The sequence below is a fragment of the Oncorhynchus mykiss genome, chromosome 15 (genome assembly GCF_057628025.1).
Source record: "Oncorhynchus mykiss isolate SJ-2025 chromosome 15, ASM5762802v1, whole genome shotgun sequence".
Classification (NCBI taxonomy): Eukaryota; Metazoa; Chordata; class Actinopteri; order Salmoniformes; family Salmonidae; genus Oncorhynchus; species Oncorhynchus mykiss.
In genome coordinates this window covers 44,776,274-44,801,437 of record NC_143036.1, presented here as the reverse complement: position 1 = coordinate 44,801,437, position 25,164 = coordinate 44,776,274, and the positions used below count along the sequence as shown (strand labels likewise).

Here is a 25,164-nt window from a genome sequence, read left to right as displayed (position 1 = left end):
ACAAGGCCAAATCCACACGAGTTGCTTACCAAGAAGACTGACTGTTACCGTGACTGTTCCTGGGTGGCCGAGTTACAGTTTTGACTTAAATATGCTTGAAAATCTATGGCAAGACCTGAAAATGGTTGTCTAGCAATGATCAACAACCAATTTGACAGAGCTTGAAGGTGTTGAAAGCTATTAGACTTACCCAGAAAGACTCACAGCTGTAATTGCTGACAAAGGTGATTATAACATGTATTGACTCGGGCTTAAATACTTATCTAATATATATTAGTGTTTAATTACATTTTAATATTTTTTTTTTTTACTAATGTTGCAATGTTTGTTCCACTTGGACAGAGTATTTTGTGCAGATCGTTGACAAAGAATGACACATTTTAATCCCAGTTTAACACAAAATGTGGAAAAAGTAAAGAGATGTGAATACTTTCTGAAGGCACTGTATATGAATGTTTACACTTAAGCAATAAGGCACGAGGGGGTGTGGTATATGGCAAATATACCCCATCTAAGGTCTGTTCTTATGTACGACGCAACGCGGAGTGCCTGGATACAGCTTTCAGCCGTGGTATATTGGCCATATATCACAACCCCCCGAGGTGCCTAATTGCTATTATACACTGGGTACCAACATAATCAGAACAGTAAAAATAAATGTTTGGTCATAGCCAGCTGATATACCACGGCTTTCAGCTAATCAGCATTCAGGGCTCGAACCACCCAGTTTATAATAAACTATATAATAATACATCCAATGTGTATGAATTGTAATGCTTATATACCATTCATAAATGGGGGAGGACTCATTAGTAGCCTACCCACTACTTTATGAACAGTTCATTAATGTGCATTCATCAACGTCAATGTGTTAGCAAAGTGATTTTTCTGACTAATAATTTAAAAGGAAAAATGTAAATGTTTAAGCGTGGTTGAGTGTTGTGTAGGCTAAGTCTAATAGTGTGTTACTGACTTTAAAGTACAACTGTGGCTATAAGCAAAGTCTTTAAGTAAAACTATGTGGGGATAAGCTTTGAATGGGTTGTAAAAGTGTTTGTAGGGAGGGGGTTAACTGGAAAAATGTGTGGAAGGTGGCTGTTTAGAAAAGTTAGCTTGTGCAGTGTTGGTGTGGATGGACAGATGAATAAAGAGATGTGTAATTAAATTCTCATCTTTCAGGGCCCCATGAAAGATCTCCTGTCCAGCTTTTCTTTTCAACTACCCCTTTTTCCTCCTTCCTTCCCTATTTTCTCTCTGCTCCTTCCCAGGGTGGGTGACATCGTCGGGTCAGGCCGCCCCAAGTTCCACAGTCACCTGGAGTGCAGCCAGACCCTGGGCACAGGGCCAAGTCCAGTGAGGGGCGAAAGTTATGAGACTGCCATTCAGGTGCCCTTTATTAAAAAGTCTGTCTCTAGAAAGCATTTTTTCCCCTTTTTTTTTACCTCATGTGAATCAAAGTGGACGTCTAAGGCTACAGTCTTTAGGTTTAGGTTTATTTGAACATCTTGATACATACAGACATGTACAGAAAATGTGATATCATACAATATATAAACACAAATAAAAATATATACCTTTAATGTGTTAATAGTTTAGATATGTGTTAAAGAGAAGTAGTTTTACAGCATTTAAAAATGTGTGATATTCTCTGATGGTTCTTTCAGTATTCCTCATCTCTCATTTCTGGTATTGTGTCAGGGCAATTTTAAGTTAATCGTAGGCCTGCAACTAGCTAACTTTCTCAGTTAAAAAGTGATTCATTGATCATAACTCTTCTGAAAAAAGATTGCAGTCAGAGTGCAGTATAACTGCATTTAGAGTGCTGCAAAAAACTGCCCCAAAAACTTTTTTTACTGCAATAATTTTGCAGTGTAACTGCAGTTCAGCTGCAGTACACTGCAATTATTCTGCAATTAGTGCGTCCAAAATACCAGTCGATTGCAGTTACTGCACTTTTACTGCAGTTTCAAAACGGAAATATTTTTTGTAAGGGAATTTATTGGAGGAACGACGGGACACCAAAAGCATTTTTGTTGGGTCTGATCCATAAATATCATGCAACATAACCCCCAAATTCTTTCTATATGTTCTTAAGAGTCACAGGGGTCCTCTTCTATTGAAAACCATAGGCTGTCTCGGGGTCTTCCTAAGGTCAGCCCGAGTGATGGGCATAGGGGAAACTGTGGACCACTTGGCCAGCCAGACCATGGGCAATGCCAAAAAGTTCCATTGAAAAATATTTTACCTCATTCTGCACAATGGATGTTTTTTGAGAGCACACTTCACATGCAGTTGAGTTTCGATTTGACACCATGGGCACTTTCTGAATGTGACTGAAGGGAGGTAGGCTAGAAAAAAATCCCTGGTGAAGCCTAAAGCATTGCAGATGTGACACATTGCTGTAGCCTAGGATGGGGCATACTGTGGGCTAGTCATGATAGCCTTCCTCTTCAATGGATGATCCATCATTTGCTGAGGAGCTGTCACACCTGGATGGGGCTCAGGGAGAGTTGAGATAGGCTAGATGTAGGCCTAGCTTTCAATAATGATTTCAGTTAGTTAACCTTTTTTTACATCCATGTTAGTCGTTTTGAGTTGCCACTTGCCAGGAAGTGGACTAATGGAGCCTGTTTTAACAGATGGATTGGAAAATGGGTCCCCGCGCTGACAGTTGGAACTGCGCGCTACATACGTCAACAGGTGAATAAACGGTCCGTGCAATGCGGGATCCTTGGGACTTACCTACCCCCCATTGAAGGTAGGGGTTCAGGTTAGGGTCTAGCTGTTATCCCAATGATTCCGGATGGCACTGACCGTGAAGAAACCCCCGGCTCTGCTGTGGTGTATTTTTGAGGGTTGCCGGTGTCGATGTCACGTTTTGGGGGTAAAATAACACTTTATAATAAATGTGAAAACATTTTCCTTAAAAAAAATTAGGCTTTAGCCAATAGTCTAGGACTTACTTACATAATTAGTTTTAGCCATAACGGTTTGAGGCCTCAACCTATTAGATAAACTATTACATTGCACGAGTCGTTGTTTAGGCCTAGTAAGAGTTTACAGCTCAACAATAGTTTGAAGACTTTACTGTCTTTGAAAACAGTTGACCATTTTACGCTCTATTCGCCCGGGTGATAACTGGGTGAAGTTTGAGAGCACGTTAGTGAATGGGAGAGCAGAGGCTGAGAGCCAAATGGTTGTTTTAGGACTGGGCGGTGCTCTCTCTCTCTGCCCCAACACTCGACTGATGTCCGACAGCTGACCCGTTCCGTCACTCCACGGACTAGGCAGGGAAGTACCAAAGTTATCCAATAAACATACAAATGCGATGCAATTAACGAAGGACTCGGCGGAAAAGTAGGAGTTTACAGTTATATCCTAGGGGAAAAGTAGGAGTTTACAGTTATATCCTAGGGGAAAAGCGCAGGATTCTGAATGATATGAGTTTGATGGTAAGGGATCATTTGGAGCGCCGTGCACAAATCCCAACTCTGCAGAATGTGGTTTCCACGTTTGTGATACGCACGGTGTTCTGGTTCAGAGGAAGGATAGCCTACTCATGCTTTCTGCATGAAATCACCTGAATAAAGTAGCCTATCCGAGCTGATCAATCTCTTTTTATACCAAGTATTCAATATTTGCATTTAGCTGAACCATGTGCTCTCAACATTGATTGCAGGCTACCATTGACTGTCAATTGTAAAACTACTACAGGTTCCAATGGAGCACAGGACGCAGAAGTTAATGAGTTCGCCCAAGGGCTTCGTGGCTGTGTTCGAGATACGCAGAACTCGTCCAATACTTGTTCTACTAGTGCTGTTGTTGGTAGGGTTGGATGAGGTCGGAGGACTCCGGACGTGTAGGAGGAAAACGGTAATTCTATATATTTATCATTTTTATTCAGGGCGTGTGTGTCTGCGCGCGCGCATTTTCATTTGCATTTATTTATTGTATTTTGGTATAGTTTTTAACAGAAGAAATACGTTTTTTAAGTAGGCTACACATATTATAAAATAGTTCTGTTTGGATCCTAATGTATATTTGTGCATGTTTATTTGTTGATGAGTGATATATATAGCCGTCTATACTAATGCATTGACCAGTGTTACATTAGCTGAGAACAGGGATACAGGAGGGAAAGAAGAAAAGAAAGGTGTTGGTGCTGGTGAGGGGAAGGCTGGAGGAGTATGCTTCAGCTCACATGTGGGTGACAGATATTTTAGCACAGAGAGATGGATAGATGGACAGGGGCTGTCAAGGGATGATAGCAGAGGTGGATTCCACATCTGTGTAGGATTAAGTTGTGATTCGGTTCCTTTTTGCACTTGTGTCACGTGTGTTTTCCTAGAGGAGGCCAGACATGCTCCCTTTGCCAGGAAGCCTGAAAAATGCAATGGCTTGACTTTCATTTATTCCTTTTTAACTCCTAGTGGAAGAAATAGTACTGAAAAAGTGGAGAAATAGAATGAACGACTAACTATTTTGAGTTGAAATCCTCTCCCAGTTGCAAATTGCACATTTTGTCATCATTGAAGGGATTTTAGTCCTGTCTTGTTTCACAGGCTACTGCTAATTTGTTGTTTGTTTCAGGCCCTGTACCATTCTCTACTGCAACATACGGACTCTCTCTCTCTCTCTCCTACACACACATACACTGTTTTCACCTGTTCATGGTCATGTCATGCTCTTCTTGTCATCTCTAATAATCTCTCTCTCCCATTTCAATTCAAAGGGCATTATTGGCATGGGAAACATAGGGTAACATTGCCAAAGCAACTGAAATAGATTTAAAAAAAAAAAAAAAAAAAAAAAAAGAGTGAAGTAAACAAACAAACAATCTCTCTCTTTCTCTCTCAGGAAGCTGGTGGGCGGTCTGTGGAGTCCCTGAGCTCTGTGAAGCATCATCCCGTGATGGGAGCGGCACTCAGCCGCTCCAGACGCTACGCCATCAACCCACTGGGACACAAGTGGAGGCATTTCAACCTCACCTACAAGTGAGACCCTGAATCACAATTCAGACCCTTGTCCCTATCCCCTAGGAACTTTTGGAGATCTGAGAGGATTGGATATACAGTGCCTCAGATGGTATTCAAACCCAATGGTCCCTCAATTTTTTTCATCACAGCAACTTTCAGGTCTGCTGAGAGCAAACTTGAACGTTGTGAAAATTCTATGCAACTTCCAGCGTGCATTTACTGTGAGCACTGAAGTTGTACCAGCTTTAAGTTACAGATTCAGACAGTGGTCAAGTAGGCTACTGTAGCTATTTGATCATATGTAGGCCTACCAGAGTTCCCTACCATCAAAAACAATGGAGAAAATGCATCCCATGACATTTTAACATGGAAATAGCTGTTCTATCATTCAGCCTACAGTAGCAGCCAATGTGCGGTGTTCAATGTAGGCCTACAGTCCATGACACATTTGAAAAAAACATGCAGGGCTTGACATTAACCTGTTTATCCATTCAGACAAGGAGGTGACTGAAAATGTTGTTTGCCTTCGGAAACTATTCAGACCCCTTGACGTTACAGACTTATTGTAAAATTGATTAAATAAATATAAATTCCTCAGCAATCTACACACAATAACCCATAATGACAAAGCGAAAACAGGCTTTTTAGAATTTTTAGCAAATTTATAAAAAACAGAAATACCTTATTTACATTCGTATTCAGACCCTTTGCTATGAGACTCAAAATTGAGCTCAGGTGCATCCTGATTCCATTGATCATCCTTGAGCTGTTACTACAACTTGATTGGAGTCCACCTGTGGTAAATTCAATTGATTGGACATGGTTTGGAAAAGCATAGACCTGTCTAAATAGTTGACAGTGCATGTCAGAGCAAAAACCAAGCCATGAGGTTGAAGGAAATATCCGTAGAGCTCCGAGACAGGATTGTGTAGAGGCACAGATCTGGGGAAGGGTACCAAAACATTTCTGCATCATTGGAGGTCCCCAAGAACACAGTGGAAGAAGTTTGTAACCACCAAGACTCTTCCTAGAGCTGGCCGCCCAGCCAATCGGAGGAGAAGGGCCTTGGTCAGAGAGGTGATCAAGAATCTGATGGTCACTCTGACAGAGCTCTAGAATTACTCTGTGGAGATGGGAGAACCTTCCAGAAGCACAACCATCTCTGCAGCACTCCACCAATCAGGCCTTTACTGTAGAGTGGCCAGATGGAAGCCACTCCTCAGTAAGAGGCAGATGACAGCCCGCTTGAAGTTTGCCAAAAGGTCCCTAAAGAAACGAGATGCTCTGGTCTGATGAAACCAATAACCAATAACTATTTTGTCTGGAGGAAACCGGGCACCATGCTTCACCGTAGGGTGAAGGGGATGTTTTTCAGAGGCAGGTCCTGGGAGACTAGTCAGGATCGAGGCATAGATGAATGGAGCAAAGTACAGAGAGATCCTTGATGAAAATCTGCTCCAGAGCGCTCAGGACCTCAGACTGGGATGAAGGTTCACCTTGCAACAGGACAACAACCCAAAAAACACAGCCAAGACAACACAGGAGTGGCTTCGGGACAAGTCTATATCTAGAGAGACCTGAAAATAGCTGTGCAGCAACCCTCCCCATCCAACCTGACAGAGCTCGAGAGGATTTGCAGAGAAGAATGAGTGAAACTCCCCAAATACAGTTGTGCGAAGCTTGTAGCGTCATACCCAATGAAACTCGCGCCTGTAATCCCTGCCAAAGGTGCTTCAACAAAGTACTGACATCAGAATACTTATGTCAATGTGTTATTTCAGTTTTGTATTTTTTATACATTCGCAAAAATAACGTAACAAATGTGGAAAAGTCAAGGGGTCTGAATTCTTTCTGAATGCACTGTATCTATAACTGAGCATCTACTCACGACCACTCATGCTGTAAACACAGTCCAGTTTAAAGAGAATGGCACAGATCCGTATATGGCACTGGTCTATCTGCAGCTCTGATTGGTGCTGAATCGTACTCCGATGCGTTCTGCTTACAACAAAATCTCTTGCATCGTTAATTTTGCATACTAAGTCTTGCATAGTTCATTTTGTTTCGGTATGTTGCATTGCACTCCCACAGTAGTTCAATGCAATAAATTACTTTCCCACAGTAAAGGGAAATGTTAACTAAGGGGAAAAACTGTAGAAAGTTAAGTGAAGTTCAATCTCGTCCTTCTCTGCGTAGGCTGATGGTTCTTCTGCTTGGCAGTGCCGGATCAGCTGGATGCCCATGCGCAGTTTAAAGGGAACATTGTTCACTCCCCTTGACTTTTTCATATTTTGTTGTTATAGCCTGAAATTAAAATGAATGAAATTGAGATTTTTTGTCTCTGGCGTGACACACAATACCCCATAATGTCAAGGTGGAGTTATGTTTTTAGAATTGTGTTATAAATTAATTAAAATTGAAAAGCTGTAATGTCTTGAGTCAATTCAAACCTTTTGTTATGACCTAAATCATTTCAGGAGTAAACATTTGCTTAACAAGTCACATAATAAGTTGCATGGACTCATTCTGTGTGCAATAATAGTGTTTAACATGATTTTTATTAATGACAAATAATTTCTGTACCCCACACATACAATGAATTATCTGTAAGTTCCCTCAGTCAAGCAGCGAATTTCAAACACAGATTCAACCACAAAGACCAGGGAGGTTTTCCATTGCCCCGCAAAGAAGGGCACCTACTGGTAGATTCGTCAAAATAAAAAAAGCAGACATTGAATATCCCTTTCAACATAATGAGGTTGGTGTATAAATACACCTAGTCACTACAAAGATACAGGCGTCCTTCCTAACTCTGTTGCCGGAGAGGAAGGAAACCGAAATGCTAACATAAATGACAGAAGGAAGCCTGTACAGAATAAACATATTCCAAAACATGCATCCTGTTTGCAATACAGCACTAAAGTAAAACTGTAAAGAAATTGGCCAAATAAACTAACTACATGTCATGAATACAAAACATTATGTTTGGGGCAAATAACAACACATCATTGAGTACTACTCTTCATTTTTTCAAGCATGGTGGTGGCTGCATCATGTTACGGATATGCTTGTCATTGGCAAGGACTAGGGAGTTCTTTAGGCTAAAAATAAACGGAATAGAGCTAAGCACAGTCAAAATCCGAGTGGGAAACCTGGTTCATTCTGCTTTCCAACAGACACTGGGAGACAAAATCACCTTTCAGCAGGACAACAACCTAACACACAAGGCCAAATATACAATGATCAACAACCAACTTGACAGAGCTTGAAGAATTAAAAACATTATAATGTCCAAATATTGTACAACCCAGGTGTGCAAAGCTCTTCGAGACTTACCCAGAAAGATTCACAGCTGTAATGGCTGCCAGAGGTGATTCTAACATATGTTGACTCAAGGGTGTGAATGCTTATGTAAATGTGATATTTCTGTATTTAATTTTCACTAAATGGGCACAAAAAACATGTTTTTACTTTGTTATTATGTGTAGATGAGTGAGAACAAAAATACAATCCATTTTGAATTCAAGCTGTAACACAACAAAATATGGAATAAGTCAAGGGGTATGAATACTTTCTTAACGCACTGTAGTTGTATTCAAGTTGTAAGGAATATAGCAGCAATTCCACCTAACCTATCAGTGGGCAAGGTTCCACCATATTACTGACACCTATCCAATCCTCTCAGATGTAGTGTCAAGGGGGAAGGGACTAGGGTTGACTTGGGATTCAGGGAGTTCAGGGAGGGGATGGAAGAGACTGGGAGGTCGGCTTCTGAGTACTGTTTTGAGAATTAGAGCTTCAGAGAATGTTGGAGGATGGCCCACTGGCCAGACATACAAATATTATTTCAGTTATGAATACAACTATTGTTCCCTGAAGGGAAATCAGCAACCATTCATATTCCCCTGAAAACTGAAATCACGCCCAACTGGCCAATGGATGCCAAGCCTGGCTATAATACCGGGGCATTAATTTCCTCAATTCAGTAACACTTTCCAGCGAGCCCAAATCCCCTGCGCAAAATATGTTATACCTCATTACCTCCTTAACTGAACAGTAGTTATTTTCATACATTCCCATTCAGTCGGTCACTTGGTATAACATACTATGGGGACATACAATCAAGCCCCAAGCTGGCTCATTGGGTACCAAACTAGGAGACGCATGGCAGCCCAAGCATACACACGTTCTACCGGTCAAAAAAGGGTCTACAGAAGCCATCTTTTTCTCTAATACTTACCTGAGAAGCCTGAACTGTCAGAGCCTGATGAAGCCTGAACTGTCAGAACCCCATATAGGGAACCAGAATCTGCTGCAACTTGACACGCTGCCACTGCAGCCCAAGTCCATAGAACCCATGGTTCCAAGAACAATACATACCTTGTGAGCCTGAAATGTCAGAACTTGTAAAAAGAACTGTCCAAAACAACAGAACACTTGTTGTGACATGGTAAAGCGCACACTCACGCTGCATAGGATCAACCAGAGTCGATGAATCATGGCAAGGTTACTATGGTAACCTTGATAATGCACACTTTACACGCTGCCGCAACCCAAGGCAGCCCATGGCTCAAACCACAGGGAATTGTGGTAAACCGGATAAATGTGCAACCTGTACGCTGCCAACACCCACTCCTGGACCCAAACTTAAGAACCCTATGAGCCACACTAGGAGAAGTTACATCCAAGTGTTAAAATCTCACAAGGGTATGTCGGGAACCCTAACTCGCTGAAGCACAGATATCACCAATCATCATGCCCCTGAACAATGCCCAAGCAGCCGCCACACCCCTAGTGGAGTGAGCATGCACACCTATAGGCAACCCTTGTCCTTGTCAAAAGTGAGGGACCTGTAAGACATAGCTGCATTAGGACGTTACATCACTTTGGAATCGGCAGGTGCGGACTCCAAACAGGAGTGTGTGGAGATCCCCAACATGCTAGGCCGATGCCAAGGCCACGAGCAGGGCTGTCTTGTAGGAAAGGAGCTTTAGGTCCACAGACTCTAATGGTTCAAACGGAGACTCACACTGAGGGGACCAAGGCCCGGTCCCTGGTCGACGCCATGAGTCGACAAGCCTTTTAGGAGCCACACCACCGGAGGATGAGTCCCCGGTGTGGAGCTGTCCATCCCTACATGACACGCAGAGATGGCTGCCATATAAACCTTCAATGGAAACGCCTCAGCACCAGCCAAACTGTCAGTATCTCTAGGCAATTGATATGCAACTCCCTTTACGCTGTTGACCTAATCCCTCCTCGAGTAGCCCACACACAGTACTCCCCATCTCATAAAGGATGCGTCTGTCGTGATCACCCTGCGGGACACTACCCGGCCCATGAGAACCACCTGCAACAGAGAACCCGCAAAACAGACTCATCAACAGCGCCGAAACAGACATATCAACAGAAGTCCTAGAGACACAATAGCTATCATAAAATAACTGTACCAGACAGAGCTGGAATTCAAACCTACTTTGTTGGGACCAAAATGCATGATTCAGAACTGAGTCCAGGAATTGAATGTGCTGAGTCAAACCACTTTTCCTGTGATTCACTCTGAACCCCAGAGACTGAATATGGGAAACCAGTGTGGCAGTATGGAGCTCCACCTGTTCCCTCGACTCCACTATGACCAGCTAATCGTCCAGATAGGCCAATACTCTGATCCCCTGGCACAGCATCATAGAAAAGGAGCGGGAGATAAAAGTCCAAAAGGCAGGACCAGAAATTCATAGGCTACACCCTTGAAATGAAACCTCCGAAACTTTCGGTGGGGAAGATGTATAGCCACATGACAGTACGTATCCTTCAGATCTATGGACATGAACCAATCACAGGGATGCGCCGACTGCAATAGCCAGCAAAGTGTGAGCATTTTGAACTTGCAAACCCTCAGGTACAAAACCAACTAATGCCAATAGTGTGCAAAGCTGTTATCAAGGCAAAGGGTAGCTACTTTGAAGAATTTCAAATATAAAATACATTTTGATTTGTTGAACTTTTTTGGTTACTACATGATTCCATATGTGTTATTTCATTGTTTTGATGTCTTCACTATTATTCTACAATGTAGAAAATAGTAAAAATAAAGAAAAACCCTGTAATGAGTAAGTGTGTCCAAACTTATGACTGGTACTGTGTTTTATCATTTTTTCTTTCATGCTTGTTTTCATATCCACCACCCTTAACAACCGTGTGTCTGAATGTGGGGAATTAACTTTGTTTATTATGCCCACATCTGGACGATGCCGTACTCCCGATACCCCTGAACGTAGAGAAACCTTGGGTAGAAACACTGTGCTTTCGTGGTACCGCCATTCTGATACCCAGCCAACACCGGGTTTGGGTTCTTCGGCAACCAGTAACTTGCCCCCGTTGACCGAGCCACTTGGAAGCACTGTTGCCATTAGTAAATGTGGAGGAGGACTCCGAGAACATGCCCCTCCACCGGCCTCCAGCTAGGGTCGCGAGATCTGCTCATTCCCCCACGGCGCGGAAGAATCAGCGTTCACCCCACTCCCCTTCGACCCAGCAACAGCGTCTGTGCCAAGACTTCCGCTGCTTCCCAGAAACACCAATACCAACTCGGCAGCTTTCCATCCATCGGTGGTGTGCAAATGAGCCCCGCCTCCTCCATACTCTACATTCATGAACTCACCTTAACCTGGTAGCACCAGCCTGGCTGAATGAGGGGAATCGCAGGTCGCCTTTAGCTCATCAGCGACGGAGCCGAATCTCATAGTCTTTGTGTGCTTGAAAAGTTTGTCATTTGCGTTACACGGTCTTCCTTCAGGCGGGCTGAAGAGAGAATAATTGAGGAAATGGATGTGAGCCCCGGTATTATAGTCAGGAAGGCAGGACTTCTGGGGGTTGGCTCGGCATCCATTGGCCCGTTGGGCGTTTTACAGTTTTTTCAGGTGAATATGGTTGGTCATTGACTCCCCATAATGTTATACTGAGTGACTGACTGAAAGGGAACAGCACTGCGTTTTTGGGAATCCAAGTTAGTCGCATTGTCTGTCACTTTCCTGTCTGTCTTTCTGTTCACAGTTGTATGTCTGTCTGTCTATGTTTGTCTGTTTGTCTGCGTGTCCGTTCACATCCGTCAGGATCGTGAAGTTTCCCAACACGCTGAACAAAGATGACACCCGCCAGGCCATCAGCATTGCGTTCTCCAAGTGGAGCGACGTGTCCCCTCTCTACTTCGCCGAAATCAAAAACCCCAACAAGAGTGCTGACATTATCATCGGTGAGACCACGTAATTGATTAGAACCACATTGTATTAAGATAAGGGTGTGTGTGAGTATCTCAATATTTGTTAAGTCTTTAATACCCGGTTGTGTCTCTAGTATGATTAAATGAGATTACATGCTATTTTATCAAATCGATTACCTAACATTTGATTACGTGATTTGAATTGGGGCGGCAGCGTAGCCTAATGGTTAGAGCGTTGGACTAGTAACCGAAAGGTTGCAAGATGGAATCCCCGAGCTGACAAGGTACAAATCTGTTGTTCTGCCCCTGAACAAGGCAGTTAACCCACTGTTCCTAGGCCATCATTGAAAATAAGAATTTGTTCTTAACTGACTTGCCTAGTAAAATAAAGGTAACAATTAACTTGTTAATAACCTTTGGAACCAGGTTCTGGTTCTTAAAGATCTGAAGGTCTTTTATATCAATAGCAGTCAATTATTAATTATCACCTTATTCAGTCTCATCTGAACGTCATACAATTCTTGGTTATCTGCACAAACCCTGGCTAACAAGTTGAATCAGCAATACAAAAATTGGCTTCATTATTTACTAAATACCTAAATAATCACACAGAATTACATATACACAGGATAGATCATAAATCGATTACTAATCATGTCATAAAAGAAAAAGTCCCTTGCAGATGAAACCGATATGATGGCTGGTTATACAAATAAAGGGGGTTGGGTTTGAATGAAAGAGCGGGAAGACTGAGGGACAAAGAGGATTGGGCCTATATTGGACCTTGAGAAGCTATGCTGCCATAAATACAGAATCTTATGCATTCTAATAACCGTCCATTCGGAAAAGGAAAATGCAAGATATATGTTTACACTGAGCTGCGTTTTGATAGATGAGTCGAAGATTGAAGACTGGTTTACCCAGCAGAGATCACCAATGTTCTTTCAAGAATCTTTCTGGTCGTAGTGTTGTAGAGCGGATATGTTCTTCTGAGAATGTAGGGCTATCGGATATGTTCTTCTGAGATTGTCTGTCTATGTACGTTTACAGCTGCAGCTGATAACTCGACATCTAGGAGGTATCACTTCTTCTTTAGTAAATAATCATTCAAAGTTCTTACCAAGTTGCTATAATCAGCTCGTGCTGTATTTTGGCTGGTCTAGTCGAAATTCACCATTCCAGCGTGGTGGAATTCTCTCATTTAGAAGCTAAAATCATATTTAATCTTGTCACAAATAGTTTCATACTTAAACGTTTAAATTGCACATCAATTCCATTTGAATATAACTAGAATGTGCAGACTTTCCAAGATACAATTTGTTGTCCTATCATCAGATATAATGTCCCAGACAACAACTGATCTGACGACATATTCTTTAAGTACCAACGGACCCTTTCAACTGGTTGAGAAAGGAAAATATTGTTCCATTCCCCAACATGTTGATGTTCCCATACTTTCTCTGTGGAAACACAGGGCTTTTCAAGAGTCCATTCTGTAGAGTGGAGAGAAAAGGGGGAAATGTATTTATGTGGGGGTATGTATTTATGTGGGGATAAACCTCACCCAACAGGGCAACGTCATGACAACCCCCTGCTTTTTGTGTATGTGTGGGCACAGGCTTCTACACGTGGAACCACACAGACTGCTGGTGGTCTCCATTGCATCCCTGTTTTGATGGACTAAACGGGGAGTTGGCCCATGCCTTCCTACCCCCACGCGGGGAGATCCACTTTGACAATCATGAGTTCTGGATCCTGGGGAAGTCCCGCTTCAGCTGGAAACAAGGTGCAAATAATATCTACATTCTGTCTGTCTGTGCTCCGATTCTCTTCCCTTACCCCAAAAAGTGTACTCATTCACTTTCTCCCACCCTTGGATTTCCTTCAAGGAAATTCCTACAATGGAATCATGTAGTAACCAAAAAAGTAGAAAAAAAAAAGATATATATATATATATATATTATATAAATATATATATTTTCTTCAAAAGTAGCCACCCTTTGCCTTGATGACAGCTTTGCACACTCTTGCATTCTCTCAACCAGATTCATGAGATAGTCACCTGGAATGCAATTCAATTAACAGGTGTGCCTTTTTAAAAGTGAATTTGTGGAGTTTCTTTCCTTCTTAATGCATTTGAGCCAATCAGTTGTGTTGTGACAAGGTAGGTTTGATATACAGAAGATAGCCCTATTTAGTAAAAGACCAAGTCCATATTATGGCAAGAACAGCTCAAATAAGCAAAGAGAAACGACAGTCCATCAACACTTTAAGACATGAAGGTCGGTCAATACGGAAAATTTCAAGAACTTTGAAAGTTTCTTCAAGTGCAGTCGCAAAAGGAATCAAGCGCTAAGATGAAATTGGCTAATGAGGACCGCCACAGGAAAGGAAGACCCAGAGTTACCTCTGCTGCAGAGGATAAGTTAATTAGAGTTACCAGCCTCAGAATTTACCAGTCCAAATAAATGCTTCAGAGTTCAAGTAACAGATACATCTCAACAACAACTGTTCAGAGGAGACTGCGTGAATCAGGCCTTCATGGTCAAATTGATGCAAAGAAACCACTACTAAAGGACACCAACAAGAAGAAGAGACCTGCTTGGACCAAGAAACACGAGCAATGGACATTAGACTGGTGGAAATCTGTCCTTTGGTCTGATGAGTCCAAATTTGGGGGTTTTGGTTCCAACTGCTGTGTCTTTGTGATACGCGAAGTAGGTGAACGGATGATCTCCGCATGTGTGGTTCCTAACGTGAAGCATGGAAGAGGAGGTGTGATGGTACTTTGCTGGTGACACTGTCTGTGATTTATTTCAAATTCAAGGCACACTTAACCAGCATGGCTACCACAGCATTCTGCAACGATACACCATCCCATCTGGTTTGCGCTTAATGGGACTATCATTTGTTATTCAACAGGACAATAACCCAACACACCTCCAGGCTGTTTAAGGGCTATTTGACCAAGAAGGAGAGCGATTGAGTGCTGCATCAGATGACCTGGCCTCCACAATCACCTGACCTCAACCCAATTGAGATGGTTTGGGATGAGTTGGACTGCAGAGTGGAGGAAAAGCAGCCAACAAGTGCTCTGTATATGTGGGAACTCCTTCAAGACTGTTGGAAAAGCATTCCAGGTGAAGCTGGTTGAGAGAATGCCAAGTGTGTGCAAAGCTGTCATCAAGGCAAAGAGTGGCTACTTTGAAGAATCTCATATGAAATATATTTTGATTTGATTAACACTTTTTTTGGTTACTACATGATTCCATATGTGTTATTTCATAGTTTTGATGTCTTCACAATTTTTCTACAATGTAGAAAATAGTACAAATAAAGAACATCCTTGAATGAGGCATCCAAACTTTTGACTGGTGCTATATATATATATATATATATATATATGCACACACACACACAGTGGGGCAAAAAAGTATTTAGTCAGCCATCAATTGTGCAAGTTCTTCCACTTAAAAATATGAGAGGTGCCTGTAATTTTCATCATAGGTACACTTCAACTATGACAGACAAAATGAGGGAAAGAAATCCAGAAAATCACATTGTAGGATTTTTAATGAATTTATTTGCAAATTATGGTGGAAAATAAGTATTTGGTCACCTACAAACAAGCAAGATTTCTGGCTCTCACAGACCTGTAACTTCTTCTTTAAGATGCTCCTCTGTCCTCCACTCGTTACCTGTATTAATGGCACCTGTTTGAACTTGTTATCCGTATAAAATACACCTTTGTCCACAACCTCAAACAGTCACACTCTAAACTCCATTATGGCCAAGACCAAAGAGCTGTCAAAGGACACCAGAAACAAAATTGTAGACCTGCACCAGGCTGGGAAGACTGAATCTGCAATAGGTAAGCAGCTTGGTTTGAAGAAATCACTGTGGGAGCAATTATTAGGAAATGGAAGACATACAAGACCACTGATAATCTCACTCGATCTGGGGCTCCACGCAAGATCTCACCCCGTGGGGTCAAAATGATCACAAGAACGGTACGCAAAAATCCCAGAACCACACGGGGGGACAGAGTGAATGACCTGCAGAGAGCTGGGACCAAAGTAAGAAAGCCTACCATCAGTAACACACTACGCCGCCAGGGACTCAAATCCTGCAGTTCCAGACGTGTCCCCCTGCTTAAGCCAGTACATGTCCAGGCCCGTCTGAAGTTTGCTAGAGAGCATTTGGATGATCCAGAAGAAGATTGGGAGAATGTCATATGGTCAGATGAAACCAAAAATATAACTTTTTGGTAAAAACTCAACTCGTCGTGTTTGGAGGACAAAGAATGCTGAGTTGCATCCAAAGAACACCATACCTACTATGAAGCATGGGGGTGGAAACATCATGCTTTGGGGCTGTTTTTCTGCAAAGGGACCAGGACGACTGATCCGTGTAAAGGAAAGAATGAATGGGGCCATGTATCGTGAGATTTTGAGTGAAAACCTCCTTCCATCAGCAATGGAATTGAAGATGAAACGAGGCTGGGCTTTCAGCATGACAATGATCCCAAACACACCGCCCGGGCAACGAAGGAGTGGCTTCGTAAGAAGCTTTTCAAGGTCCTGGAGTGGCCTAGCCAGTCTCCAGATCTCAACCCCATAGAAAATCTTTGGAGGGAGTTGAAAGTCCGTGTTGCCCAGCAACAGCCCCAAAACATCACTGCTCTAGAGGAGATCTGCATGGAGGAATAGGCCAAAATACTAGCAACAGTGTGTGAAAACCTTGTGAAGACTTACAGAAAACGTTTGACCTCTGTCATTGCCAACAAAGGGTGTATAACAAAGTATTGAGATAAACTTTTGTTATTGACCAAATAGTTATTTTCCACCATAATTTGCAAATAAATGAATAAAAAATCCTACAATGTGATTTTCTGGATTTTTTTTCTCATTTTGTCTGTCATAGTTGAAGTGTACCTATGATGAAAATTACAGGCCTCTCTCATCTTTTTAAGTGGGAGAACATGCACAATTGGTGGCTGACTAAATACTTTTTTACCCCACTGTGTGTGTGTGTGTGTGTGATATATATATATATATATATATATATATATACCATGTTTATCTTTACAAACAATAGTACGCAAGTATAAACACCATATATATATATATATATATATATATATATATAGAAACAATTGAAGTCAGAAGTTTACTTTACACTTAGGTTGGAGTCATTAAAACTCATTTTTCAACCACTCCACAAATTTCTTGTTAACAAACTATAGTTTTGGCAAGTTGGTTAGGATATCTACTTTGTGCATGACACACAAGTAATTTTTCCAACAATTGTTTACAGACAGATTATTTCACTTATAATTCACTGTATCACAATTCCAGTGGGTCAGAAGTTTACATACACTAAGTTGACTGTGCCTTTAAAACAGCTTGGAAAATTCCAGCCAATGATGTCATAAGCTTCTGATAGACTAATTGATGTAATTTGAGTCAATTGGAGGTGTATCTGTGGATGTATTTCAAGGCCTACCTACAAACTCAGTGCCTCTTTGCTTGACAACATGGGAAAATCAAAAGGATTCAGCCAAGACCTCAGAAATTGTATACCTCCACAAGTCTGGTTCATCCTTGGGAGCAATTTCCAAATGCCTGAAGGTACCATGTTTATCTTTACAAACAATAGTACGCAAGTATAAACACCATATATATATATATATATATATATATATATATAGAAACAATTGAAGTCAGAAGTTTACTTTACACTTAGGTTGGAGTCATTAAAACTCATTTTTCAACCACTCCACAAATTTCTTGTTAACAAACTATAGTTTTGGCAAGTTGGTTAGGATATCTACTTTGTGCATGACACACAAGTAATTTTTCCAACAATTGTTTACAGACAGATTATTTCACTTATAATTCACTGTATCACAATTCCAGTGGGTCAGAAGTTTACATACACTAAGTTGACTGTGCCTTTAAAACAGCTTGGAAAATTCCAGCCAATGATGTCATAAGCTTCTGATAGACTAATTGATGTAATTTGAGTCAATTGGAGGTGTATCTGTGGATGTATTTCAAGGCCTACCTACAAACTCAGTGCCTCTTTGCTTGACAACATGGGAAAATCAAAAGGATTCAGCCAAGACCTCAGAAATTGTATACCTCCACAAGTCTGGTTCATCCTTGGGAGCAATTTCCAAATGCCTGAAGGTACCATGTTTATCTTTACAAACAATAGTACGCAAGTATAAACACCATGGGACCACTTAGCCGTCATACCGCTCAGGAAGGAGACACGTTCTGTCTCCTCGAGATGAACGTACTTTGGTGCAAAAAGGGAAAATCAATCCCAGAATAACAGCAAAGGACCTTGTGAAGATGCTGGAGGAAACAGGTACAAAAGTATCTATATCCACATGTCGACCTAAAATGAAAGGCCGCTCAGCAAGGAAGGACTGCTACAAAACCACCATAAAAAAGCCAAAGTACGGTTTGCATTTGCACATGGGGCCAATTATCGTACTTTTTGGAGAAATGTCTTCTGGTTTCATGAAACAAAAATAGAACTGTTTGGCCATAATGACCATCGTTATGTTTAGAGGAAAAAGGGGGAGGCTTGCAAGCCGAAGAATACCATTCCAACCATGAAGCACGGGGATGGCAGCATCGTGTTGTGGAGGTGCTTTGCTGCAGGAGGGACTGGTGCACTTCATAAAATAGATGGCATCACGAGGATGGAAAATGATGTGCAGATATTGAAGCAACATCTCAAGACATCAGTCAGGAAGTTGAAGCTTGCTCACAAATGGGTCTTCCAAATGGACAATGAAGCATACTTCCAAAGTTGTGGCAAAATGGCTTAAGGACAACAAAGTCAAGCTATTTGGGTGGTCATCACAAAGCCCTGACCTCAATCCTACAGAACATTTGTGGGCAGAAATGAAAAAGCGTGTGCGAGCAAGGAGGCCTACAAACCTGACTCAGTTACACCAGCTCTGTCAGGAGGAATGGGCAAAAATTCACCCAACTTATTGTGGGAAGCTTGTGGAAGGCTACTCAAAACGTTTGACCCAAGTTACAATTTAAAGGCAATGCATCCAAATACTAATTGAGTGTATGTAAACTTCTGACCCACTGGGAATGTGATGAAATAAATAAAAGCTGAAATAAATCATTCTCTACTTTTATTCTGACATTTCACATTCTTAAAATAAAGTGGTGATCCTAACTGACCTAAGACAGGGAATTTTTACTAGGATTAAATGTCAGGAATTGTGAAAAACTGAGTTTAAATGTCTTTGGCTAAGGTGTATGTAAACTTCTGACTTCAACTCTCTGTGTGTGTGTGTGTGTGTGTGTGTGTGTGTGTGTGTGTGTCACTTAGAAATGTCCATGTTTGTTGAAAGAAAGTACATTTTTTTATCCATTAAAATAACATGAAATTGATCAGATATAAAGTGTAGACATTGATAATGTTGTAAATGACAGAAGCCCATTATCAGCAACCATCACTCCTGTATTCCATTGTGCTAGCTAATCCAAGTTTATCATTTTAAAAGGCTAATTGATCATTAGAAAACCCTTTTGCAATTATGTTAGCACAGCTGAAAACTTGTTCTGATTAAAGAAGCAATACAACTGGCCTAATTTAGACTAGTTCAGTATCTGGAGCATCAGCATTTGGCGGTTCGATTACAGGCTCAAAATGGCCAGAAGCAAATGCCTTTTTTCTGAAACTCGTCAGGCTAGTCTTGTTCTGAGAAATGAAGGCTATTCCGTGCGAGAAATCGCCAAGAAACTGAAGATCTCGTACAACGCTGTGTACTACTCCCTTCACACAACAGCACAAACTGTCTCTAACCAGAATAGAAAGAGTGGGAGGCTCCGGTGCACAACTGAGCAAGAGGACATGTACATTAGAGTGTCTAGTTTGAGAAACAGATGCCTCAAGTCCTCAACTGGCAGCTTCATTAAATAGTACCCGCAAAACACCAGTCTCAATGTCAATAGTGAAGAGGCGACTCTGGGATGCTGACCTTCTAGGCAGAGCTGCAAAGAAAAAGCCATATCTCAGACTGGCCAATAAAAAGAAAAGATTAGGATGGGCAAAACACTGGAAGATTGGAAATAAGTGTTATGGACAGACTAATCTAAGTTTGAGGTGTTCGGATAACATAGAACATTTGTGAGTCGCATAAAAAAATGAAAAGATGCTAGAGGAGTGCTTGACGCCATCTGTCAAGCATGGTGGAGGCAAAGTGATGGTCGGGGGGTGGTAGAGTTGGATATTTGTACAGGGTAAAAGGGATCTTGAAGGAAGGCTATCACTCCATTTTGCAATGCCATGCCATACACTGTGGATGGCGCTTAATTGGAGCCAATTTCCTCCTACAACAGGACAATAACCCAAAGTACAGCTCCAAACTATGCAATAACTATTTAGGGAAGAAGCAGTCAGCTGGTATTCTGTCTATAATGGAGTGGACAGTACAGTCACCAGATCTCAACCCTATTGAGCTGTTGTGGGAGCAGCTTGACCGTATGGTACGTAAGAAGTCCCCATCAAGCCAATACAACTTGTGGGAGGTGCTTCAGGAAGCATGGGGTGAAATCGAGTCAGATTCCCTCAACAAACTGACCGCTAGGATGCCAAAGGTCTGCAAGGCTGTAATTGCTGCACATGGAGGATTCTTTGATGAAAGCAAATTTTGAAGGAAACAATTATTATTTCAATAAAAAAAAATGTTATTTATAACCTTGTCAGCGTCTTGACTAGATTTCCTATTCATTTCGCAACTCATTTCATGTATGTTTTCATGGAAAACAAGAATTTTTAAGTGACCCCAAACTTTTGAACGGTAGTGTATATATATATATATTTTTTAACAGGACAAATATGAGGGGGCATGACGCCTCTGGCATATATTCTACAAGTGTCTGGAACTCTATTGGAGGGATGCAGCAACATTGTTCCACGAGAAATTCCATAATTTTGTGTTTTGTTTGATGTTGGAAAACGCTGTCTCAGCCGCCGCTACAGAATCTCCCTTAAGTTTTCAAATGGGTTGAAATCTGGTGACTGTGAGATATGCGTGAACACACACACACACACTTTAAATCCCCTAAGCTCATTTGACACCCCTCTTTCAAAGTCACTGAGATATCTTGTTCAAGCCATGGTACCCAAAATAATGGTTAACTGGGCATTTATATTCATAACCCTAAGCATTACTTTCTTAATTAACTCTGAAAACTACACCTGTGTAGAAGCACATGCTTTCAATATACTTTGAATCCTCATTTACTCAAATGTTTCCCTTATTTTGGCAGTTACCTGTATATACCAACACACCATTCTAGAATCTAGATGTTATCTCAAATCACACAAGACTGATCACATGTATTCTATCCAGGGATCCCAATCCCCCTTGTCCTTTGATATAATGTGTGTATGTGCCTAATTGGGTCTGTTCCCTTCCCCAGGTGTGTGGTTAAATGACCTGGTACAGGTGGCGGCTCATGAGATTGGGCACGCCCTGGGGCTGTGGCACTCCCGTGATCCCCAGGCCCTGATGCACCCCAATGCCACCTACACAGGCCAGAGGAACATTGCCCAGGACGACATCTGGGGAATCCAGCGCCTCTATGGTAAAGGAACACACAGATCAAACATGTTTTTTTTGTTTATTTATGATGATAAATCAAGACTTTCTATATTTTTTTCATACATGTATTGTAATGATGTCATTTCTAACATTGTTTTAATATTGTCTAAACATTTGTATTAACATTCTCTATTCCACCAATTCCCGCTCAACTCATTGTGCAATTACAACACGATAGCAATACAATTACTACAGTACTATGTAACATGTTAATACAATGTTATTGCTACACAAGTAATTAGTTTTATTACACAGGTATAAGACATAACACTAAGAAAACGTTAATACCACAAATGTCTATATATGTGTTGTATTCCAGGATGCACAGACAAGAAGCGCGTGTGTGATCCATGGGCTCGCCTTGGCTTCTGTGAAAGGAGGAAGAGCTTCATGAAGAAACACTGTGCCCGACGATGTGATCTCTGCTACGGTCAGACAGGCATATTGTCCACTCTTGATTTGACATGAATTTAACTGCACCGCAGTTCACCAGTTGGAATTTAAAGTTGCAATCTCCATGAGATCCTATTAATGACATGCTTTTAGGACTGTCTTAAGCCAGCAAATAGATCAGGACTTGATAGTTAAATGTGGATCTAGCCTGATTTTGGACATTTTAACACAAACTGGCTGCCTGGTAGGTGTCTTTCCTATGAATTACCATGGGTTATCTCTCCAAATCAGATGTGTAATTATGGACCTGCCTGGATTTGTAAGGCACTTTGAATGACAGAATTTGCCAAACGGACAACTAAAATGTTTAACCGCGTGCTATGTTGCCAACATTCAGACTGTAGCTTGCCGAACTCCTGTCCTGTCCTGTGTCATCCCTTGTCCTACTGTACTGATAACACCTCTGTGGCATATATGCTTTCTCCCCAATAAACTCTATTTCAAATCTTTACACAATTCCTCGCATCCTCTCTTTCTCAACCATATTGGAGAACATCCAAGCTCTCCTCCCTCAGACCTTCTTCTCCGATTTGTTTTGAGGAGGCGACGAGGAAAGAGGATGTAAGGAATTGAGGAAAGATTCATTGAGAAAAAGCCATAGAGGAATATCTTGTGGGGGAAGTCTTATGACCGTCCTGGTATTTCACTCACTTCCTGTAGAGCCTCTTGAGGCCGTTACCACGCTAAGTCCACCGCCTGCCAACGTCAAGATCAAGATAGTTCCTCGTGGAAAGGTTGTGGGCTTCCGCTGTGGGACGAAGAATCCTAGATCGCCTCCCAAAGTCAGGTGAGAGAATAGTCTAAATACAGTAATGTACAAATCATATTTTTGGTGTTTATTAGACAGGATAGAGGTAGATAGGAGAGAGGGTGCTAGAGCAGTGTGTTGGAGTCAAACCAATACACGCAATGGCATTATACAATACATGTGCTCCAAAGGCAGGGGCTTAGACCGCTTGACAACCTTGGACCACTATATACCATAATTACCGGTCGGATTCTCCCATCGTTTTATCAGGTCTTTTAATGGGAGCATTTAAACAGCATGCAGGTCGTTTTCTCTTATTTACTATGACTATGTTTCTGGCAAAGGTTGTTGGACATACATGACATTTGAATGGTTGATTCCTCTCTCCCTGTGCTCTTCCCTGGTATGGCCTTTGACCTTGCTCTAGTTGGTACAAGGATGGAGAGCAGCTCGTGATCTCTATCCCCGGCTACATCACCATGAAGGACCGCGACCTCCGCGTCGTCGCCAACGAGTTTAACGAGGGCACTTATACCTGTCGCGTCAATCGTGGCGGCAACGTGGTCTCCGCAAACTCCTGGGTCATCCGCCTGAACAGCCCTCCAACAGCTGAGCTGAATGAAGAGAGTGAGGGAAGAATGAGAGCTGGGAAGGAAAGAATGAGGCATGGAGGAAGAGAGGACGAACCCACCGCAACAATATTATAGGTGAACTCAGCAATACAACATCCTCATACACAGCATGACGACTTCCTGGTTACTAATATTAAATATGCCAAGACTGCCACATATTGGACCTTATTCACCCAGGGATTGTGAGCTTTCAAAATACAGCTTTGTGTGATAAAAAAACATAACTTACAAGGTTAACCTTGGAATCAACAGATAATTGACCAATGGAAACAACCCTCTATTCTAGAGCCAATAGTGTCAGTCTTAGCACATCAAAATTCTGTTGTTGATGTCTGTAAACAGGAAGTTTCCCCGGTTTGAAGGATGTTGTCATATGTCTGAGTCTAACTTTAAGCAGGCTGTACTCTGACAGTACTCTCTTGAATCCAGGTCATAAATGGAATAGATCCCAGAACTCAACCTTGTCCTTAATGATGAATGAAGTTTCAGACTTTAAGATCTGGTCAGAAAAGACTAGCCGTGCTCACCCTTTAAATGTGATGCCTTATTTTTATGCAGTTGTTGTATTGATACATCTCACTTTGTTAAAATGTCTAGGACAGAGTCGATATTTCTATGTCCTGTGTCACTTAACAGTATAGTAATTTGTTTTGAGATAAAGGGTGTAAATGTGATGCAGCTCTCACTGTGTGTACAGTGCTTATGGAAAGTATTCTCTCCCCTGTTTTCTATTACTTGTCTTGCATTTAGAGCGGGGAAAACAATACATTGGGATTTATTCACAATAACCTTTCAAAAAAGGTATTTATTTGTACCCCAGAGTAAATACTTGGTGGAAGCACCTTTAGCAGCAGTCTCCACCAACTTTGCTGTCACACTACGGTCAGATTTTGACGCAGATTTAACTCAGAACAGATACTAGGCTAGGTCACTTACAGCTGTAATCGCAGCAAAAGGTGGCGCTACAAAGTATTGACTTAGGGGGCTGAATAATTTTGCACGCCCAATTTTTCAGTTTTTGATTTGTTAAAAAAGTTTGAAATATCCAATAAATGTCGTTCCACTTCATGATTGTGTCCCACTTGTTGTTGATTCTTCACAAAAAAAATACAGTTTTCTATCTTTATGTTTGAAGCCTGAAACGTGGCAAAAGGTCGCAAAGTTCAAGGGGGCCGAATACTTTCGCAAGGCACTGTATATTAAGACACATAAGTCAATGGTGCCACCTGTCAATGATTTCAGACGGCGGTTACACCACCAACTGTGGACACAATCAGGATGTGGACAAGGGGCTTGATTCGATCCGTAGAGCTGAAGATCCGCACTACAATGCTATTTTAAATTTAAAGACAAAGCGTTTGCAGAGACCGCATTCACGTTAAACGCTGCATATGTTGGCTCAATCGGAAGTTACCTTTAACTGTAAATAGTGCTGTAACGTGGATCTTCAGCACTAGATCAGGACAAATGTTAGAACTGGGTAAAAACAG

At 41.6% G+C, this 25,164-nt stretch overlaps 1 protein-coding gene across 1 annotated transcript; it reads left to right on the top strand.

Moving 5' to 3' along the window:
- The first annotated feature begins 3,235 nt into the window (after positions 1-3,235).
- On the top strand, positions 3,236-23,792 carry LOC110490074 (matrix metalloproteinase-23). Its single transcript, XM_036944369.2, is given in 10 exon segments — positions 3,236-3,452; positions 3,715-3,873; positions 4,858-4,994; positions 12,089-12,228; positions 13,814-13,981; positions 21,660-21,824; positions 22,161-22,271; positions 22,955-23,081; positions 23,470-23,627; positions 23,630-23,792. Coding segments are annotated over 10 exon segments (1,203 nt in total). The 5' UTR covers positions 3,236-3,440; the 3' UTR covers positions 23,656-23,792.
- The last annotated feature ends 1,372 nt before the right edge of the window (positions 23,793-25,164 follow it).